The 15,766-nt window shown below is 32.2% G+C and overlaps 2 protein-coding genes across 2 annotated transcripts; one reads left to right on the forward strand and one right to left on the reverse strand.

Annotated features, from left to right (window-relative positions):
- Positions 1–7,496: 7,496 nt before the first annotated feature.
- Positions 7,497–10,962, reverse strand: LOC118028493 (uncharacterized). Its single transcript, XM_035032084.2, has 6 exons — positions 10,469–10,962; positions 9,832–10,397; positions 8,814–9,006; positions 8,503–8,567; positions 8,205–8,415; positions 7,497–8,095 (listed from the first exon to the last, which is right to left on the reverse strand). Exons 1-6 carry the CDS (start codon positions 10,586–10,588, stop codon positions 7,733–7,735), a joined length of 1,518 nt encoding a protein of 505 aa, XP_034887975.1. The 5' UTR covers positions 10,589–10,962; the 3' UTR covers positions 7,497–7,732.
- Positions 10,963–13,851: 2,889 nt separating this feature from the next.
- On the forward strand, positions 13,852–15,042 carry LOC118028491 (heavy metal-associated isoprenylated plant protein 12-like). Its single transcript, XM_035032083.1, has 3 exons — positions 13,852–13,938; positions 14,073–14,151; positions 14,391–15,042. The coding sequence occupies exons 1-3, from the start codon at positions 13,930–13,932 to the stop codon at positions 14,546–14,548; spliced, it is 246 nt and encodes an 81-aa protein (XP_034887974.1). The 5' UTR covers positions 13,852–13,929; the 3' UTR covers positions 14,549–15,042.
- Positions 15,043–15,766: the final 724 nt, after the last annotated feature.

The following is a 15,766-nucleotide window of genomic DNA, read 5'->3' on the forward strand; positions in this document are numbered from 1 at the left end:
TCCGTTTTCTTTTATTTGATTAATTTAATTTATGTCTCTATTTTTATTATTGCTTGCTTAAATTAATTTTTTTAATTAATAAATTTTAGCAAACACAATCGGATAAATATTTTATTTTTTGAGATTAAATATCTTGATTTACAATTGTCTTTAATTTTTAAAGTTTTATTTTTAGATATCATTAATGACTTTTAATTTATTTATTCACACACATAATTTTTAATTTATTTAATTACATATGTATAAGAAAATTTATTTGATCTTATATGAGAAAACTTATTTGAGAAAACTTGCATATATAAATTTTTTAAAATAAAAATATTAATTCACCACGCTAGTTGTTATGTAAACAATGTCACCCTGCTACATATTTTCTCCAAGTTTTTTTTTTCTTTACTTCAGTTTCCTCAGGAGAAAAGTAATTTTCAAGATTTTTAATATGAGCAAAACATATCATAAAATAAATGTTGTGATGAAAAACCATTCTAAAAAAAGACCATCGAGGAGCAGCTTCATAATTTTGCTAACAAGCGAGAGATACTATTAGAAATAATATAAAAAAAACATTATTTCCTGCCCATAAAATTAAGAATCCATCATGATAATTATATGCAAGTTCTTGGAAGAATATATATTGTTTTAAAAAATATCGAGTAATTTCAAAATGGAATAACAAACATTAAATAGTTTGCACATTTCATTTTATCAGCGTTTTCATATTTGCAAAATAATATTTAAGATTTAAGATTTTTGAACATAAACTAGATTAGACCAAAGTCAGCTTTTGAGTCACACACATTCCCTATTAGAACCACGAGGGCCCATATCCGGTGTTTGCGCCAATAATCACGTTTATTAACTTGATTATTTCCTGATGCTAGCTTCTAAGACTTGATAGTTTGACGATACTCATTTCATATCTTCTCGTGAAAATGTCAGGCAGTGGCGGTGGCAGTCAAACCGTGTTTTGTTGTTGTTTTATATATATATATATATATATATATATATATATATATATATATATATATATATATTATTTTTTTAAATTGTTTTGATATTTAAATATAAAAAATATTTTAAAAAATAAATTATTACTGTAATGTCTTAAGATAGATGATTAAAATAAAACTATTTTTTTTTTATAAAAAAAATCAAGGTGTTCATTGAAAGGTTTTAGATAGATTTATATTTTGAACTTTAAATTATGATTCTTTCTTCTTCTTTTTTAATTCTATTAACATTTTTTTTATTACTTGTTTTCGCAGCTCAATAATCTATTTTTTTTTTTTGTAGTAATAATAATAATAATAATAATAAAATTATTCTTATTATGTGGAAAGGGATAGATTAAACAATAATTGCGACCTTAAAGAACGTATCCCGAATACTTTTCTAGATAAAATGTCTCGATCTCCAGGGGGAGGAGATTGATTGCCACATCAACTTAGTTAAGAAGCCGAGTAATTGTATATGGGAACCAATTAATTAGTAAAATTATCAAACATTAATATCTCAACAAATGAAAATGGAATCCTATTACCGTTCAAGAAATTAAAAAAATAAAAATAAAATCATGTGTGCTAAAAGAAAGGACAATGCATGGACACAAGCCACCATTTAATTAGAAAAGAAGAATGAATAATTAATACTCCCAATTCCCACATTCTACAGTTGTTCTCCATTCATGAACAGAAGAGGTGATTTATTCCTTTCCAATCATATTACAATATATGAACTGCCTTCCAGGTTGTGCAAGTTAAAAACAATTAATAAAGCGCAAATCATTGAAGGGGCAAGTTATTAAACAAGACCATAATTTTGTAATATACTGTCATATAATATTCGAGTATATATTTTCTCGCTGACCTTTATGTTTTGGCAAGAGCATGAGCCTTTCCTTTCCTCGTTCCTCTCTCTCTCTCTCTCTCTCTCTCTCTCTCTCGCTATTTGTTTTTGTTTATCTTTGTCCGGTGACCGAAAGACATGAATATTGTTTAAGCATGAAGGTTCCGCACTGGCAGGACTTCCAAGCAAGATACACAACGAAGTCTTTTGAGTATTTTTTAAGGGAGGAGGCCGAGGCAAGGCAAACGAGCCCCATGATTTTCAATTACGACTGTGATCAGATGGGCTCAGTCCCATTTGAGCTTGAATACGTGTCAAAAAGGAATAGTTAGTTAGCCAATGATATTTGGACACATAATAATCTCATATACATGGCCTAAGTTGCCCGTGAATTTGGACCTCTTACGGCTCACGGGCGGATTTTACCCTAAGGAGATGGTTTTGTGTTGCGTTTTTGAGAAGGCCACGTCCATAGAGGCATGCATTGCCGGGAGGGGGTCCCTGACCTCTGTCCTCGTCTCCCTTGTTGCCATGAAGTCATGAACACTGCCCATTTGCGTTTCCTTCACAAGGACCCCTCGTGTCTTTTTCACCAGCGCAACTTGTTTTAAAGTTGACAGAGACCTCTTCTTTTATTTATTTTAGGGTTTTCACATTGAAATTATAGTTTCTTCCTAATTAACTCCTTCACCTCTTCACCTTCCTGCTTCAACAAAGCACTCATGTGCACAAATAAATAAACATATGACGAAGGACAGAAGCATTCTGAGCATATGAACACTTGTTTGCTCCAAATAAATGAATTTAGAATCGATTATTGGGTGCAAATTATCACAAACTCAAAACATAGTGATAGAGAAGTGTTGCATGAAACCTCGTTTGTTAGTGAAGTTTGCATTGTACTTAATTTTTATCAACTGTTCTTTTGCCTTAATTTTGAGTGGGATTAGATAAGTTGTCCCTTCGGTCATAATCAAAGCATGGATTAAAAAGCAAGACTTTTCAATGTTTGGTATAGTTTGGATCTAGACTAAGGTAAGAGTTAAAACTGTAATACTTTTCTTTTACATGGTAATATTTACGATAATAGTTTGAACAATGGTAGAAAATTGAAAAAAAAAAAAAAAATACTAAAAAAAAATATTTTATCATGATTTACCGATAAAACTAGAAACAAAAAATATCATTAATAATTTTAAAATATGAACTGCGATGGCAATTTTTTTTTTCTAAAAAATACTTGTTGGAATTGTTGACATAAATCCCATCAATATTTTTTAAAGGAATTAAAACCCGGAGGTCCTCTCCTCCCCATTTGAAGTTATTCCCATGATAAATGCTGGATTTTTATTTTTCTATGATACAATTTTGATAAAAAATATGCCATGATTGGGGTTTTGGAATCCTGAGCTTGTTTGGTGGGGATGGAGGAGTGTGTTGGTGTTATGTAAATTGAGTAATCAATGTACCGACATGCTATTTTTTGGAAGTAGATTTCATGTCTTGTTGACCTTTGCATTACTTTCCAAGCTCATGATCATGTAGTTGTTATATTGTCTTTGATTATTAGCGTTGGGTAGCTCCCTCCTGTGTTGAGTTGAAAGTAAACTTTAATTAATGCAGGTGTTGTCTTGCTTCCTACTTATGCCTTTTGAGTGTTAAAGTTTTATCTTAGTAACGTTCATGGGGATGATCATTTGCCAGAAGATTTGAGCATGCTGTTAAGTATTATTTGCTAAGGTTTTTGGTCTCTACTTGGATCCTTTATTAGTTAATTATGCTTGGTATAAGGCAGATTGTATACTATCAACATATAATTTAAGAAAACACTTTATCATAAACATGTGAAGTGGAATTGTAATAAATAATTGAATTTGTGTTGATAGTATATTATAATTTTTGAATTTTATTTATTGTTTTCTTTTAGAACATTAGAGCACAACTTCTATAAGAAAATAAGATTTATTGGCTAAACTAAATGTAGCTATGAATGTATTTTCTTTTCTTTTTGGAACTTTCTGGTTTAGGATTTTAATTTTTTTTTTATCTTCTTCAATACCTCTGATGTGATATATTATGTATATATATCTTATATTGATTGATTTTAGCTGCTAAGTTTTAATGTGTTATTCATATATGTTTTTGTATATGAAATTCTGTTTATTTATTGTTGTGAATTATTTATATTAATTTACTGCTTAAATCTTCAAATTATAAAAACTTATATAGGTTTGCCTAATTTATTTAGCATTATTTATTATAAAATTTGTATAAATTAATTTTTAAAGATTTTTTTTTTACTTTGGTTATGATTTTATTGTAAGTAATTGTTAGCTTCAGAGTCACATAATAAAAAAAAAAAAAAATTCTTCCGATAAAAAGATAATTATATCAGTGTTCTATCAAAAGATAAAAACTTACAGAATTTATAGCAACATAATAGCCAACAAAAAATAATGATGGAAAAATAAATGGTAATGAAATTGCCAATGGAATAAAAACCCCAATGAGATATTTCTCAATAGTAGTATTTCATTTCCTGTTATGTCAGCATTAATCAAGGCCGACACGGACTTCATTATTTACTGATAGAAAATTTGTCGGTAATTTTCAATTCTATGGTTAAAATTTAGTTATTTTTAAGGACAATGATTTATTTACGTGTAGTTTTTCTAGTATTTAAAGGGCTGCTACTGCCAGTAAAAAACAACTCTGATAATTTTATTAAAAAAATGTTTTTTTAACTCTTTTGTTTAGTCTACATAACAAACCCCTGGTTTGCGAGCTATTTTAAACTAATTTTTATATTTCCTTCCTACAGCGGAAACGATTTAATAATATTAATCTTCATATATATATATAGCTGCTATTTATGTGAAAGGCAATGACTTGCCTTGATGGGTTTGCTAATGGCTACCTTCACCAAACTCTCCCTGAAATGAAATTTAAACCTAACACTGGCTCCTGAAAACTCCACAAGCCGTTTGGCATCAACATCATCCCATCAACCCCCCCGAAAAGGAAAATCACTCCATCAAGCAAGATGCAATTACGTGATGATTTAGTATCTGTTAACGCAATGGCGATGTCATTAATCCCCCCTTTTTTTCTTTTTTTTTTAACCATGCGTGCGGGAGAAGAAATATTAAATCTTTGAAGTTCATCATTTGAAAACCTGTCTCTAGAATCCATTTGTTTGAATACAAATTATGTAACTCTAATCAAACGGTCATGACGTTACTCGATCTTCTTCTCTGTATGTGTTTAATGATTTTTCTTTGGGGAATCAAAACTGTAACCTCTTATCATTAGTATCTAGCACTCGCATGGCCTAAATTTTCCAGTCTCACAAGCCAATGCAGTCTATAGCAGAAATCCCTTCTTTCACTGTTGGATCCTATAATTTAAAGGCACCCTATTCTGAGAGAGAGGAGAGCTGCCGGTTCAACAGTAAGAACTAAAACATCTTCAGCTAAAGTGGGATGTGGTTTAATATACGGATATTTGTATATGGCAGCTTATTTTGGCATGGACAATTTGATCTCCCCTTTCTCAGTGTCTTAAAAGAAAGTAGAGACTACACAAATTTGTTAACTGGGCCAGGCTCCAGCTGATACTAAATCAACAACAAAATCATAGCCTTAGATATGTAATTCAAACATGCTGTGAACTCCTTTACTTTTGGGACCAAACAATCTCATTGCTCATTGGTGTTCTTACCAGTGCGGTCCGTTGAATGGGCAAGTACCCTTTTTTTTTTTTAATGATAATGAATGGATACATACTCAATGATTTATTTTTTTATTTTTTATATAATGGATATATTTCTGGACGCGAATAAACAATTATTTTTAAAAGTGAAATCACAAGGGAGAACCGATCAACTTGAACTCTCCAATTGATTATATATACACTTATATGAAGATTAAGAAATATAAATGATAGAATTCAAACTGAGAATGGTTTTTTCTTTTCTAGTTGACCCCTTATCACTTGAATATTACCGGTTAAACTACTAGCTTCCTAGCATATTTCAGTTTTCTGTGACTGAGTTCATCTCCTGCACGCGGAGTTCGTATTAGAACAACAATATTTAGCTTGTTTGTGGAGAAAATTTCCAGCTCCTTGTCACTAGATTGGCATGCATAGGTACATCTATAAATGAAACACAAATTAATTGCTATCCCCCACATCCAAACTCGTGTGATATATGTCAGCGTATGCAGTGACAGAGCTCATGAATTTGGGGACGGTGAGATGATAAACCACCCACGTTTCTACGGGTCCCAAGTCCTGTATCCGTAGGCTTATTTAATGCTCTTGCAGGCAATCATAAAGAGGGTCCAAAGGTGAAAAGCGCATACAGCTTGGGGGTGCGAATTCATCAATCATCAACATAGCTGCTTGAGTGCAGGATAGAAGAGACGAGCTCCCCCGAGCAAAGAGGATGAGATGAAACACAAGATGGATAACATTGTGAATATCTTTATTGCTGATGAGGGATAAAACAAAATATAATCTAGATTTTTTTTTTTTTTTACTTTAGATATGTATTAATTACTATATCTTGCAATATATATTTAGAACAATAAATTGAGATTATTATTTTCAGTTTAGTTTATAATGAGCATTCAATTTTTTTTTTAATTAACTTTAAATGATAATTTCTTCACTCATCAAAAGTATGTTAAAAAAATTTTGTAGTGATTCATTTCTAAAATGATAATATAATTAAATTATGATTCATTCTTAAATAATTTATCAAGTAATTTTTAAATCATTTATTATATTTTAATAATAAAATATATTAAAAATTAAATCCTAGAAAATTTAAAAAATATTTATTTTATTTTATAATAAAATCATAGTTATGAGCAATTTATATAAATTTAATAAATGAAAAAACTAAACTAATACAATTATATTTTTAAAAATTAAAATACTGATACATATATATGAAAATAGTAAAATAAAAAAGATTGAAACTCTGAAATATTTAAAGGATATTTATGGAAAAAACTTGTTTCTGTCTGTCTCTCTCGTCTCTCATTTATAGATGGACAAAAAATTGGCTAAAATTTTCCTTGTAATTGAGACAAAAAAAAAAAGCTTTTGTTTTCTCCTGTTTTTACAATTTAAACATTTTTTTTTAATTTTAATTATCCATGTCTTTTTATTTCCGAGATAATAATCAAATGTGTACATCCCATGTTCGCCATTTTTATGGGCTCGGCTTAATATTCTTTGTCAGTGGAATACGAGTAATGGACCAGAGCCTTAAACCACCTAAAAATGATCTGAAAACTCCATGAAGGCCATCCAACTAAACAGAGCACCGGCGATAAGAGAAAGCAGGGCCGAAGTAGTTCAGATAAGCTATAACAGAGTGGAACCCAACAAAGAAAAAAGCCTACTAGAGTCGAACAGTCTCATCCAGTATCCAAGAGGTATTTGGCGAGGCTTGCTTATAAATAGAGTTTTGCCTCTCTTTCTCGTGATCAAAGGAAATTAGCATTGTCTGCCTCTGTGATTTATTTATATTTTATATTTTGATCACTATGTGAGTTTATTGTTGATAATTGATTTGGATTTTATCACAGGAACAAAGTGAAATTGTTATTGAAAACAGAGAACTAATCAAGACTCGTTGATTGAGAAACGTAAAAGAATTTCCATTAATTTTTTACCACTATATATGAATAATATCCTCCCTTTCTATTTTTTCATACTCGATCCTAGTTATCTTAATTTCACTGGTAAATTTGGTAATAATCTAGTATTCGAAATGCTCTAACTTGCCTAGCCATACCTCACGATCGAATACCGTAGAGTTATGACAAATATTTTTGCATCATTTAATAGAACTAGCACGGATTTATTTGCGCCCCTATTGCTTCTTGTTCAAACTCTCCCAATATCCATTTTCCCATTTCTCCACCTGCCTCGCTGCATTCAATTGTTTCCTGTAAAAGGCTGCTAGGACTAGGGGTTTGTAAGGAGGAGGCATGGTGCATGGACTTGTAGTAGAAGGACCCTTTACCAATGATTCCATCATGAATTCTCTCTCGAACCCATCAGCAGAGCAGGCCATAATTTCCGAGCACAATTCTGCAGCTCCTCCGGGCACTTGTGGCGTAAATCTCAGAAGCTTGCCATACTCATTTAGGAGATGAAACATGTAGTCATATACGTAGTCCATTTTTAACCCTTCTTGAATGAAATCACTTGCTGCTTTCCCAATTGCTTGTGCCTGTCAAGTCCAACATGTATCATTATATATACCTCTAGTAGTTCGAGAACGAAATCGTGATTCACGGAGCTGTTGAAACGTGCCAACCTGATTAGAGATTAGGGTTTACCTTTTGTTTGTGTTTATTGCCCCAATCTACAGCAAATTTAATGGACTTGCATTTATCATCTTCACGAATTGGCCAGTAGTGCTCCACAGGTTTCAGACTTCTCGTGAAGAAATCGTAGTAATGGGGTTTTACAAGCAACGTAACAGAATCACATGCTAGAATGTATTTCTCACTTACAGACCATGCATATCCTTCGATATAGATCTTGTACCTATATATTTCACAAAAAAGTGAACGCTCAACGATTAAATAAAATTAATCGTATCGTTTCCAGACCATGAAATATATTAATTATAACCTGTGTGTGCATTGGTTTGCCACGTTTGATTGCTTGAATTCTTGCTGGGATTCAAGGATCCAGTCCTGCGAAGGGTGTTGAACTATTCATTAAAACTTAGATCATGGAATGTCTAAGGTTTAAATGCCGGAGCCAAGAAATGATGTATTTATCTTCGATGTCTGTGATGAAGATATATACAGAGTATTTGCACATGAAAGGGTGTTCTTGAAAATTGAAGCCCAATATTTACTTAATTAGAAACTAGACGGGGAGAATAGTATCTGGGACAATTCTTAGGAACAGAGCATTACTACAGAAGGACTAAATACCTGGATGAACAGGCGAGCATTCCAGTCTTGTTGGTCGGAGACATTACAAGTAAGGAGGTCCTTCCTGGTTTCAGCAACGAAGGGGTTTCCCTTCCAGTAGGCATACGGTTCTCTATCTATCCATCTGCTCCTATTGTTGCCTTCTTTTAGGTCTATCAGCAATTTATCCCATGGATTTATATTAATCTCAGCCCTACAAGAATCACACACACACACAAACCCTTTTTCATTAGTTTACAGAAGCTGATTTTTCATTTTATTTTTGAAAGAAAGGACATTTTAGCAGTAAAATATGGTTACTCTATTTGACGACTTCAATCAGCTATTTCAAGGAGGACGACGCGTCGTCGTTATATTTTAAGACAATAAATAAATCTTGTGTAAACTATATTTTTGCGCTTATAAATTCACAAACATTCTACTTGGGGCCCATAGTTTAAAGTTTCCCGTATCACTTTAATTTTAAAAGAATCTCAATTTTACTCCTTACCATTAAATTTCATAAATTTATTTTTCTTTGAGTACTTTTATGTCAAAATATATTAAAATAATATTTTTTTTAAAAAAATTATTTTTAAAATCAACGTATTAAAACAATTTAAAATAAATAAAAAATAATTAATAAAAAAAATAATTTTTTTTTTGTAAAGCTGTCCCAAACGTTCTTAATACTGATGATACAGGGGACATGAGATAATATAAAAACTAGAGAAGAAGAAAAAAAATTAGGGAATTTAGCAAGAGGGATTATCATCAATTCCTCACACTTGGATGTCCAAATCAGAGAATTGCATTGCACTGTTATACATTCTGTGCAAGCCTAGCTAATCTTCTCGCAGATATCTTCATCAAATTAGTAAATTCCATTTAGGTTGACCATTCTTATTTACTGGTCTTGATTATTGCAGGAGCCGCCCTCACCGACTCATTCCTATTAATGCCTAGAATATTCTCATAGAAAACAATAAAAATCAACAAAAAGACTGAAGGCACAAGGATAAGAGGTCAGAAAATATACCATCCCCAGAAGGACCAATCAGGGAACACAATATCCTCAGTCCAGTTGTCGCCACAGTACCGAAACAACGGTGGTGGGCCTGTCTTGTTCGGTCCACGATAATCACTTGATTGGATGACTGGCCGATCATCACAGTCGAACATCAGCTCCAAGTCTGGTATCTTACCTGGATACCTCCTCAGGAGTTGCAAAATGCCCCATATAGTGAAAGCGTCTCTTGTTTGTATAGACTTTTTGTACTTCTCAAGGTATGCTTTGCCCTTGACAATTATCAGACGGAAATGTGCTGTTGTTTTGGCTCTCTCCACCATTTCTCTGCTGATTCCTGTCGCATTCCACGGCCTTAAATCTTCGTGAATCCATCGAAAGTAGTTTGGACATTCTGTTTTAGATGATGTGTCTTCTTGATCTTTTGTTTTGGATGTTTTCGGATAGTTTGTGGGACAGGTTTGTGTTTGGTTATTGATGATGCAGTTTAGGGGGTATTCGGGTCTTCTAGTGATGATCAGGGTTTGGTGTTTTTGAGAGATTATTACATTTGTTAGATTTTGACCAGAAAACTTAGACTGCAAAAACAAGTTAATAAAAGAAGTTAGATAATCGAAAACTTAAACTTTAATGAGGTTCTGGAACTTACAGCATCGATCCATAAAGAGTATATGATGACGGCAATGAAGAGGACTAGTAAGAAGAGGAGAGTCCTAATGGTGGCAAGCCCCTTCTTCACTTGGGGCCTTATCAGCAACTCCCGATCCATGGAACTTGACTGTCCCTTTTCTGATCTAAGAACTTTCGAGCTTTCTTCTAGCTTGGTGGAATGGAGACATGAGCAGTCCAGTGCTTTGAGGGAGAATCAAGTTTCTATGCAAGTACCTTTCTGTTTGTGTTTTCCTCAAAGGACCTATTGAAAAAGTTGTGGAAGCTTCTACTATTCCACCCCCCCTGTAAGATTCAAGAATCTTCTCTAACTAGCAAGTAATAAACTGCTGAATTATTTTATTTTTATTTTTTGAGATAAAAAATAATATGTGGAAGGTGGAATACCTGGGTATTAACAAGGTTCAGTTCAGCTAAGAGCCCAGAAGAAAGTAGCTGAGGGAGGGGTTTTCAGACAGGATTCCAAGATCTCTATCTAAGAAGATAAAAAGTATTGTTTAGAATTTTGGCATCTTTAGGGACGGCTTGACTTACAGTTGACTAGCAAAGAGCCATACAAAGTACTAGTGAAAGTTTTACAACTTATTTAAAAATATATTTGTAATTGATTTTTAAAGTATTTTTTATTTAAAAATATATTAAAATAATTTTTTTATTTTTTTAAAAATTATTTTTAATATTAATATATCAAAATAATCTAAAAATATAAAAAATTAATTTAAAACAAAATTCTTTTTTTAATTTTTTTAAAAATATTTTTAAAACATAAAAATAAATAAAATATCGTTTAGAATTGTAATAATATCGCTTGACTGCAAAGAGTGGCAGGGGCGAGAAAAATGAAATGAATAGAAAATTAGGAACAAATGATAATTACTTGAGTTTTATAGTTACATTGAGACAAAATTAGGAAAAGAAGATTTTCAAGACCCTTGGAGTTGTAATAAAAATCACAATTGCTATCACGGATCACAAGCAGTATATAATAATCAAAATTATAGAAAATAAAGGGTGACTCGTTAAGCTTCGTTGGATGTGATTCATCAATGTACTATATATATATATATATATATATATATGATCTTGAAGCCAATAGGGACCCAAAATGGCATTGATCAATTATCCACCCAACACATACATACATATTTCATATAAGTCAGCAGGTAAAACATATAGATTATAGGGTGAGCATTTTCGGTTCTGTTTGGTTTTTATCTAAACAACTAATCAAAATAAAATTTTGAAAAACTAAAAAATTCAAACCAAAACCGAACCGGAACTGGTTCAAACCGACCGATTTCGGTTTGGATCAATTCGGTTTTTTAAACATAAAAACTGGAAAACCTGTTTTTTTCTTCAAGCTTCACTGTAAGTTATCTTCAAGCAAGAGTTTATCAACAAAAAAAAAAAAACAGAAACATCTCAAAACACTATATTAATTTTCAATATAATGGAATTATGAACATAAAGTATTTAAAAAAGAAATCAACAATAAAAAAAGTTACAATCACAAAAAAAAGCATGAGAATTCAAGCTACAGTTAGATCTAGCAAAACACATCAATATATGCAGAAACTTGCATCTGCTCAAGCCATGGCACTCATCTCTTTCTTTTTATAATAAGTATTCAGTGTCTAAAAAAAAGGCTTGAATTGGAAAGTGAAAGAGCCTATGGAGTTGAAGAAATCCTGCAGGTAGGACTTTGATCTTGTCTTCTTCTTATCATTGTCCTTCTTATAAGCAGCAAAGAACCTCTCACTGGCCATTCCTTTAGTTACAGTTACAGATCTGTGCGTGAAGGTGAAGGTGAAGGTGAAGGTGAAAGTGTGAAATGTGAATTGTGAGAGAGCGGCTTATGAGCAAGGAGATGGACAGCGGCGTCTAGTGGACACTAGGGTTAAGAATAGTTACGCGTTTTTTTTTTATATATTTATATACCCCAACTGAACCGGCTCGGTTCGGTTGGGGTTTTTCGGGTTTCAGGTTTCCGAAACCAAACCGAAAACTTTTTAAAAAATTTTAATCGGTTTAATTGGTTTTTTTTTTTCAGTTCGGTTTTTTCAGTTATTTTTTTCTCGGTTTTTTCGGTTTAATCGGTTTCTCAGTTTTTTTGCTTACCCCTAATAGATTATACTTACTATTTGACCCGTGTTTTGCCACATGTCTCAGATAACGTGTCATGTGCGAGCTCAAATTTTAGCCGTTATCATGATAGCTGGAAAATTAAGATAATGTTTTTTTTTTCTCAAGAGACCTAATCTTAAAGCTATTTTAATCCAAAAACACCTCACTAATACTCTTGGAACACCCACAAATAAATCCATTAACTAAAAATTTCCAAAAAGTGTCCAAAAACCTAAAATCAAATCGGGTTAGATTTATCTTTTTCGGCTTAGATCTATTTTTTTTATGCAACATTGATACTCTAAATAACCACTATCAAGTCCCTCTCATCTCATAAAACTCGTGGACACCGAAAAAGTCCATTTTGGTTGTCGGAAATAGCTTGAACAATGACTTTCTTTCTCATCACTATAATCTGACAACCCTTCTCTATCTTTTCTTTTAATTAGGAACTGAAAAATAATACAAATAAAATTTTATACCAAAATTATTTTTTTAATTTAAAGGGATCTAAATTGTATACTTTGTGTTATTTTTAAAGTGTGAGTAAAGTGTATTTTTTATGAAATCTTTGGCACGTCAATCATATTCAGTGTTTTTTTCATTTTGGTTCATCTTTTTTCAATTTTACCCTTATCTAATAAATAAAAAGAAATTGGTCTTTAACTAGGATTAAATCACATAAAATTAAATTTTAAGGACCAAAATAAATTATTAAAAAATATTTAATAGATTCAACGTGTTTTGTGAGTGTGTGAAGAATGTCATTTGCAATTAAAATTAAACTTTAAAAACCAAAATAAATTATTAAAAAGTACATAGTAGGTCCAACGTGTTGTGTTGTCCGACGTGTTTTATGAATGTGTGAACAATGCCATTTGTGGTTAAAAACCTAAACCCCTTTTACTCTTTTTTTAATGATATAATAAAATATTTTGTTGCTTGGACATTTGGACCAAATCAATACATTTTTTAAGCAGAAAAGCTTGTTATCAAATGAAAAAAAAAATAGGCATTAGTAAAAAATATTATCAATATTATATAAGAAAGAAAGCAAATGCATGGGAAAGTGTAATCCTCATCATTCTCTATTGACTATATATGAGAAAAGAATCGAGTAAGAAAAGCAAGAAAAAGGCCTTTCCTTGCAATAGTGGCCAACAGTATGAACATAGTGGTCATCATGATCTAAGCCAAGGCAAGAGCAACTTGCTTTAAAATGTATTCATTTCTCAAAACCCCAACCCCACGTTGTTTTGAGTTTCTCTTAATTTTCCTGTAGCTCTTCAACTTTTCATATTCATAGTTTCCGGATAAATGGCACAGGTACAGTTAACCCCATGAGTTGTTAATGTTTCTGCTGTCTTCTTTTGCTATAACAAGCAAGGAAATAAAAACAACACATAATGATTTTCGTGTTTGATATATTTGTAGTATGATTTGTTTTTTTTTTTTTTTAGAAGGTGGTTCTACGGATGATGACCATGAATGATGAAAAGACAAAGCAGAAAGCTATCGAAGCTGTTGCTAATATTTACGGTAAGGAATGGACATTACGGCCTCACCCCCATCCATTTATTTTACATGTATCTCTTTCCTCGGTCACTTTGTCCGGTACATCTTTCCCGTTGAATTAGTTCGCCGGAACGCAGTGCTAGCTATATAACTTGTCATGAGTTTTATAGCAATGCAACCAGTTTGTGCTAACTTCTCGTACTCAAACTAGGAATGAAAACTTGAAAATCGATCATTACCGTGTACATGCTCATAAATTTCAGGGGTTGACTCAATTGCCGCTGATTTGAAGGAGCAGACGTTGACCGTCACTGGAGAAATGGATGCAGTTGCGATTGCGAAGAAGCTAAAGAAAATAGGAAAAGTAGATATAGTCTCAGTTGGCCCATCCGAACAGGAGAAGACAGATGATGAGAAATGATCAGAAGTGATTGTCGGCTGGCTTTCCTTATAATTACCTATTTTGCAATGGTATTATTCTAAGCAGTAGTTATATGTAGTAATTTGGACATGGAATAAGGTCTGGCGCAGTGTTCCAAATAGCCTGAGACAGCAGACATGCATGTTAATATGTTCCATACACACAGCTCTTTTCATTGGAGTGTGCTGGTGATTCAGAGTACTCTGATTAAATCATGGCGGTGCAATTAACGTTGTCCTCTTCGAAAGAGATGGCAAAGATCAAATTAATGGTGTTTTGTCATTGTCGTTTTGCCTAGTAACAACCCAACACAAGGGGTTCGTTCTCACCATCTTCAACCTATGAAAAGGCATGTTTCGTATGGAAGTAGATGATGAGCGCGTAGCCCTTGCAATGCGACTACCCAGTAAGAAATTACTAATTAGTAGAATATTTGCTGATACATAGTAGATTATGAAACTATGGAAGATCGTTATTGATTTCCATCAAGTGATTTCAGCTAGCATTTTCAAGTAATGGGTCCCATGGCGTGTCAGATTCAGCAACTGTGGTGATGTGTGGCTTGTTTCCTTCATAGCACATCGAAAGTGCTTTTAACTTTAAAATTGAAGAAAATCAAATCACGCTCAAATAGATGCCTAATTTGCAGATTGTTTTTCATGATGTAGTAGGCCCATGTACCAAGGCCTAAACTTTTGACAGACAAATAACACAATAACACCAACAGAGGAATGTTAAATTTCATCTTTTAATAATATTTACCTTTTGAATTCACTTTTATAAAAAAAATAAAGATATTTTTACTTGAACATGAGAATTACTCTATATATATATATATATATATATATATATATATATATATATATCACTGTGAAAGAGAGAATAGAAAATTGATAGTGTGGTTTACTAGAGGGTAATCTACAAAATTGAACTTTTTCTTGGAAAGAAAATTGAAAATATATTCTTACTAGTTTCGAATAGACCTTTTCGTCCCCTTTATTTTTTTAAATGAACACCTTGATTTTTTTTTTTCCTTAAAACGTTTTTTATTTTATTTCATAGGCTATTTGTTACGGGTTGGTTGTAGAATTTAATACCCAATTGCATGATGTAGGTGACCACTTTTAATCTGGGTTTCAAGTAGACCCACTTTGTATGATGTTTGTTTATTGGGTTTGGGCCCGTTTTATTTGTGTAGTCTACCTTTGCTTCTGTCAA

The sequence above is a fragment of the Populus alba genome, chromosome 3 (assembly GCF_005239225.2).
Source record: "Populus alba chromosome 3, ASM523922v2, whole genome shotgun sequence".
Lineage (NCBI taxonomy): Eukaryota > Viridiplantae > Streptophyta > Magnoliopsida > Malpighiales > Salicaceae > Populus > Populus alba.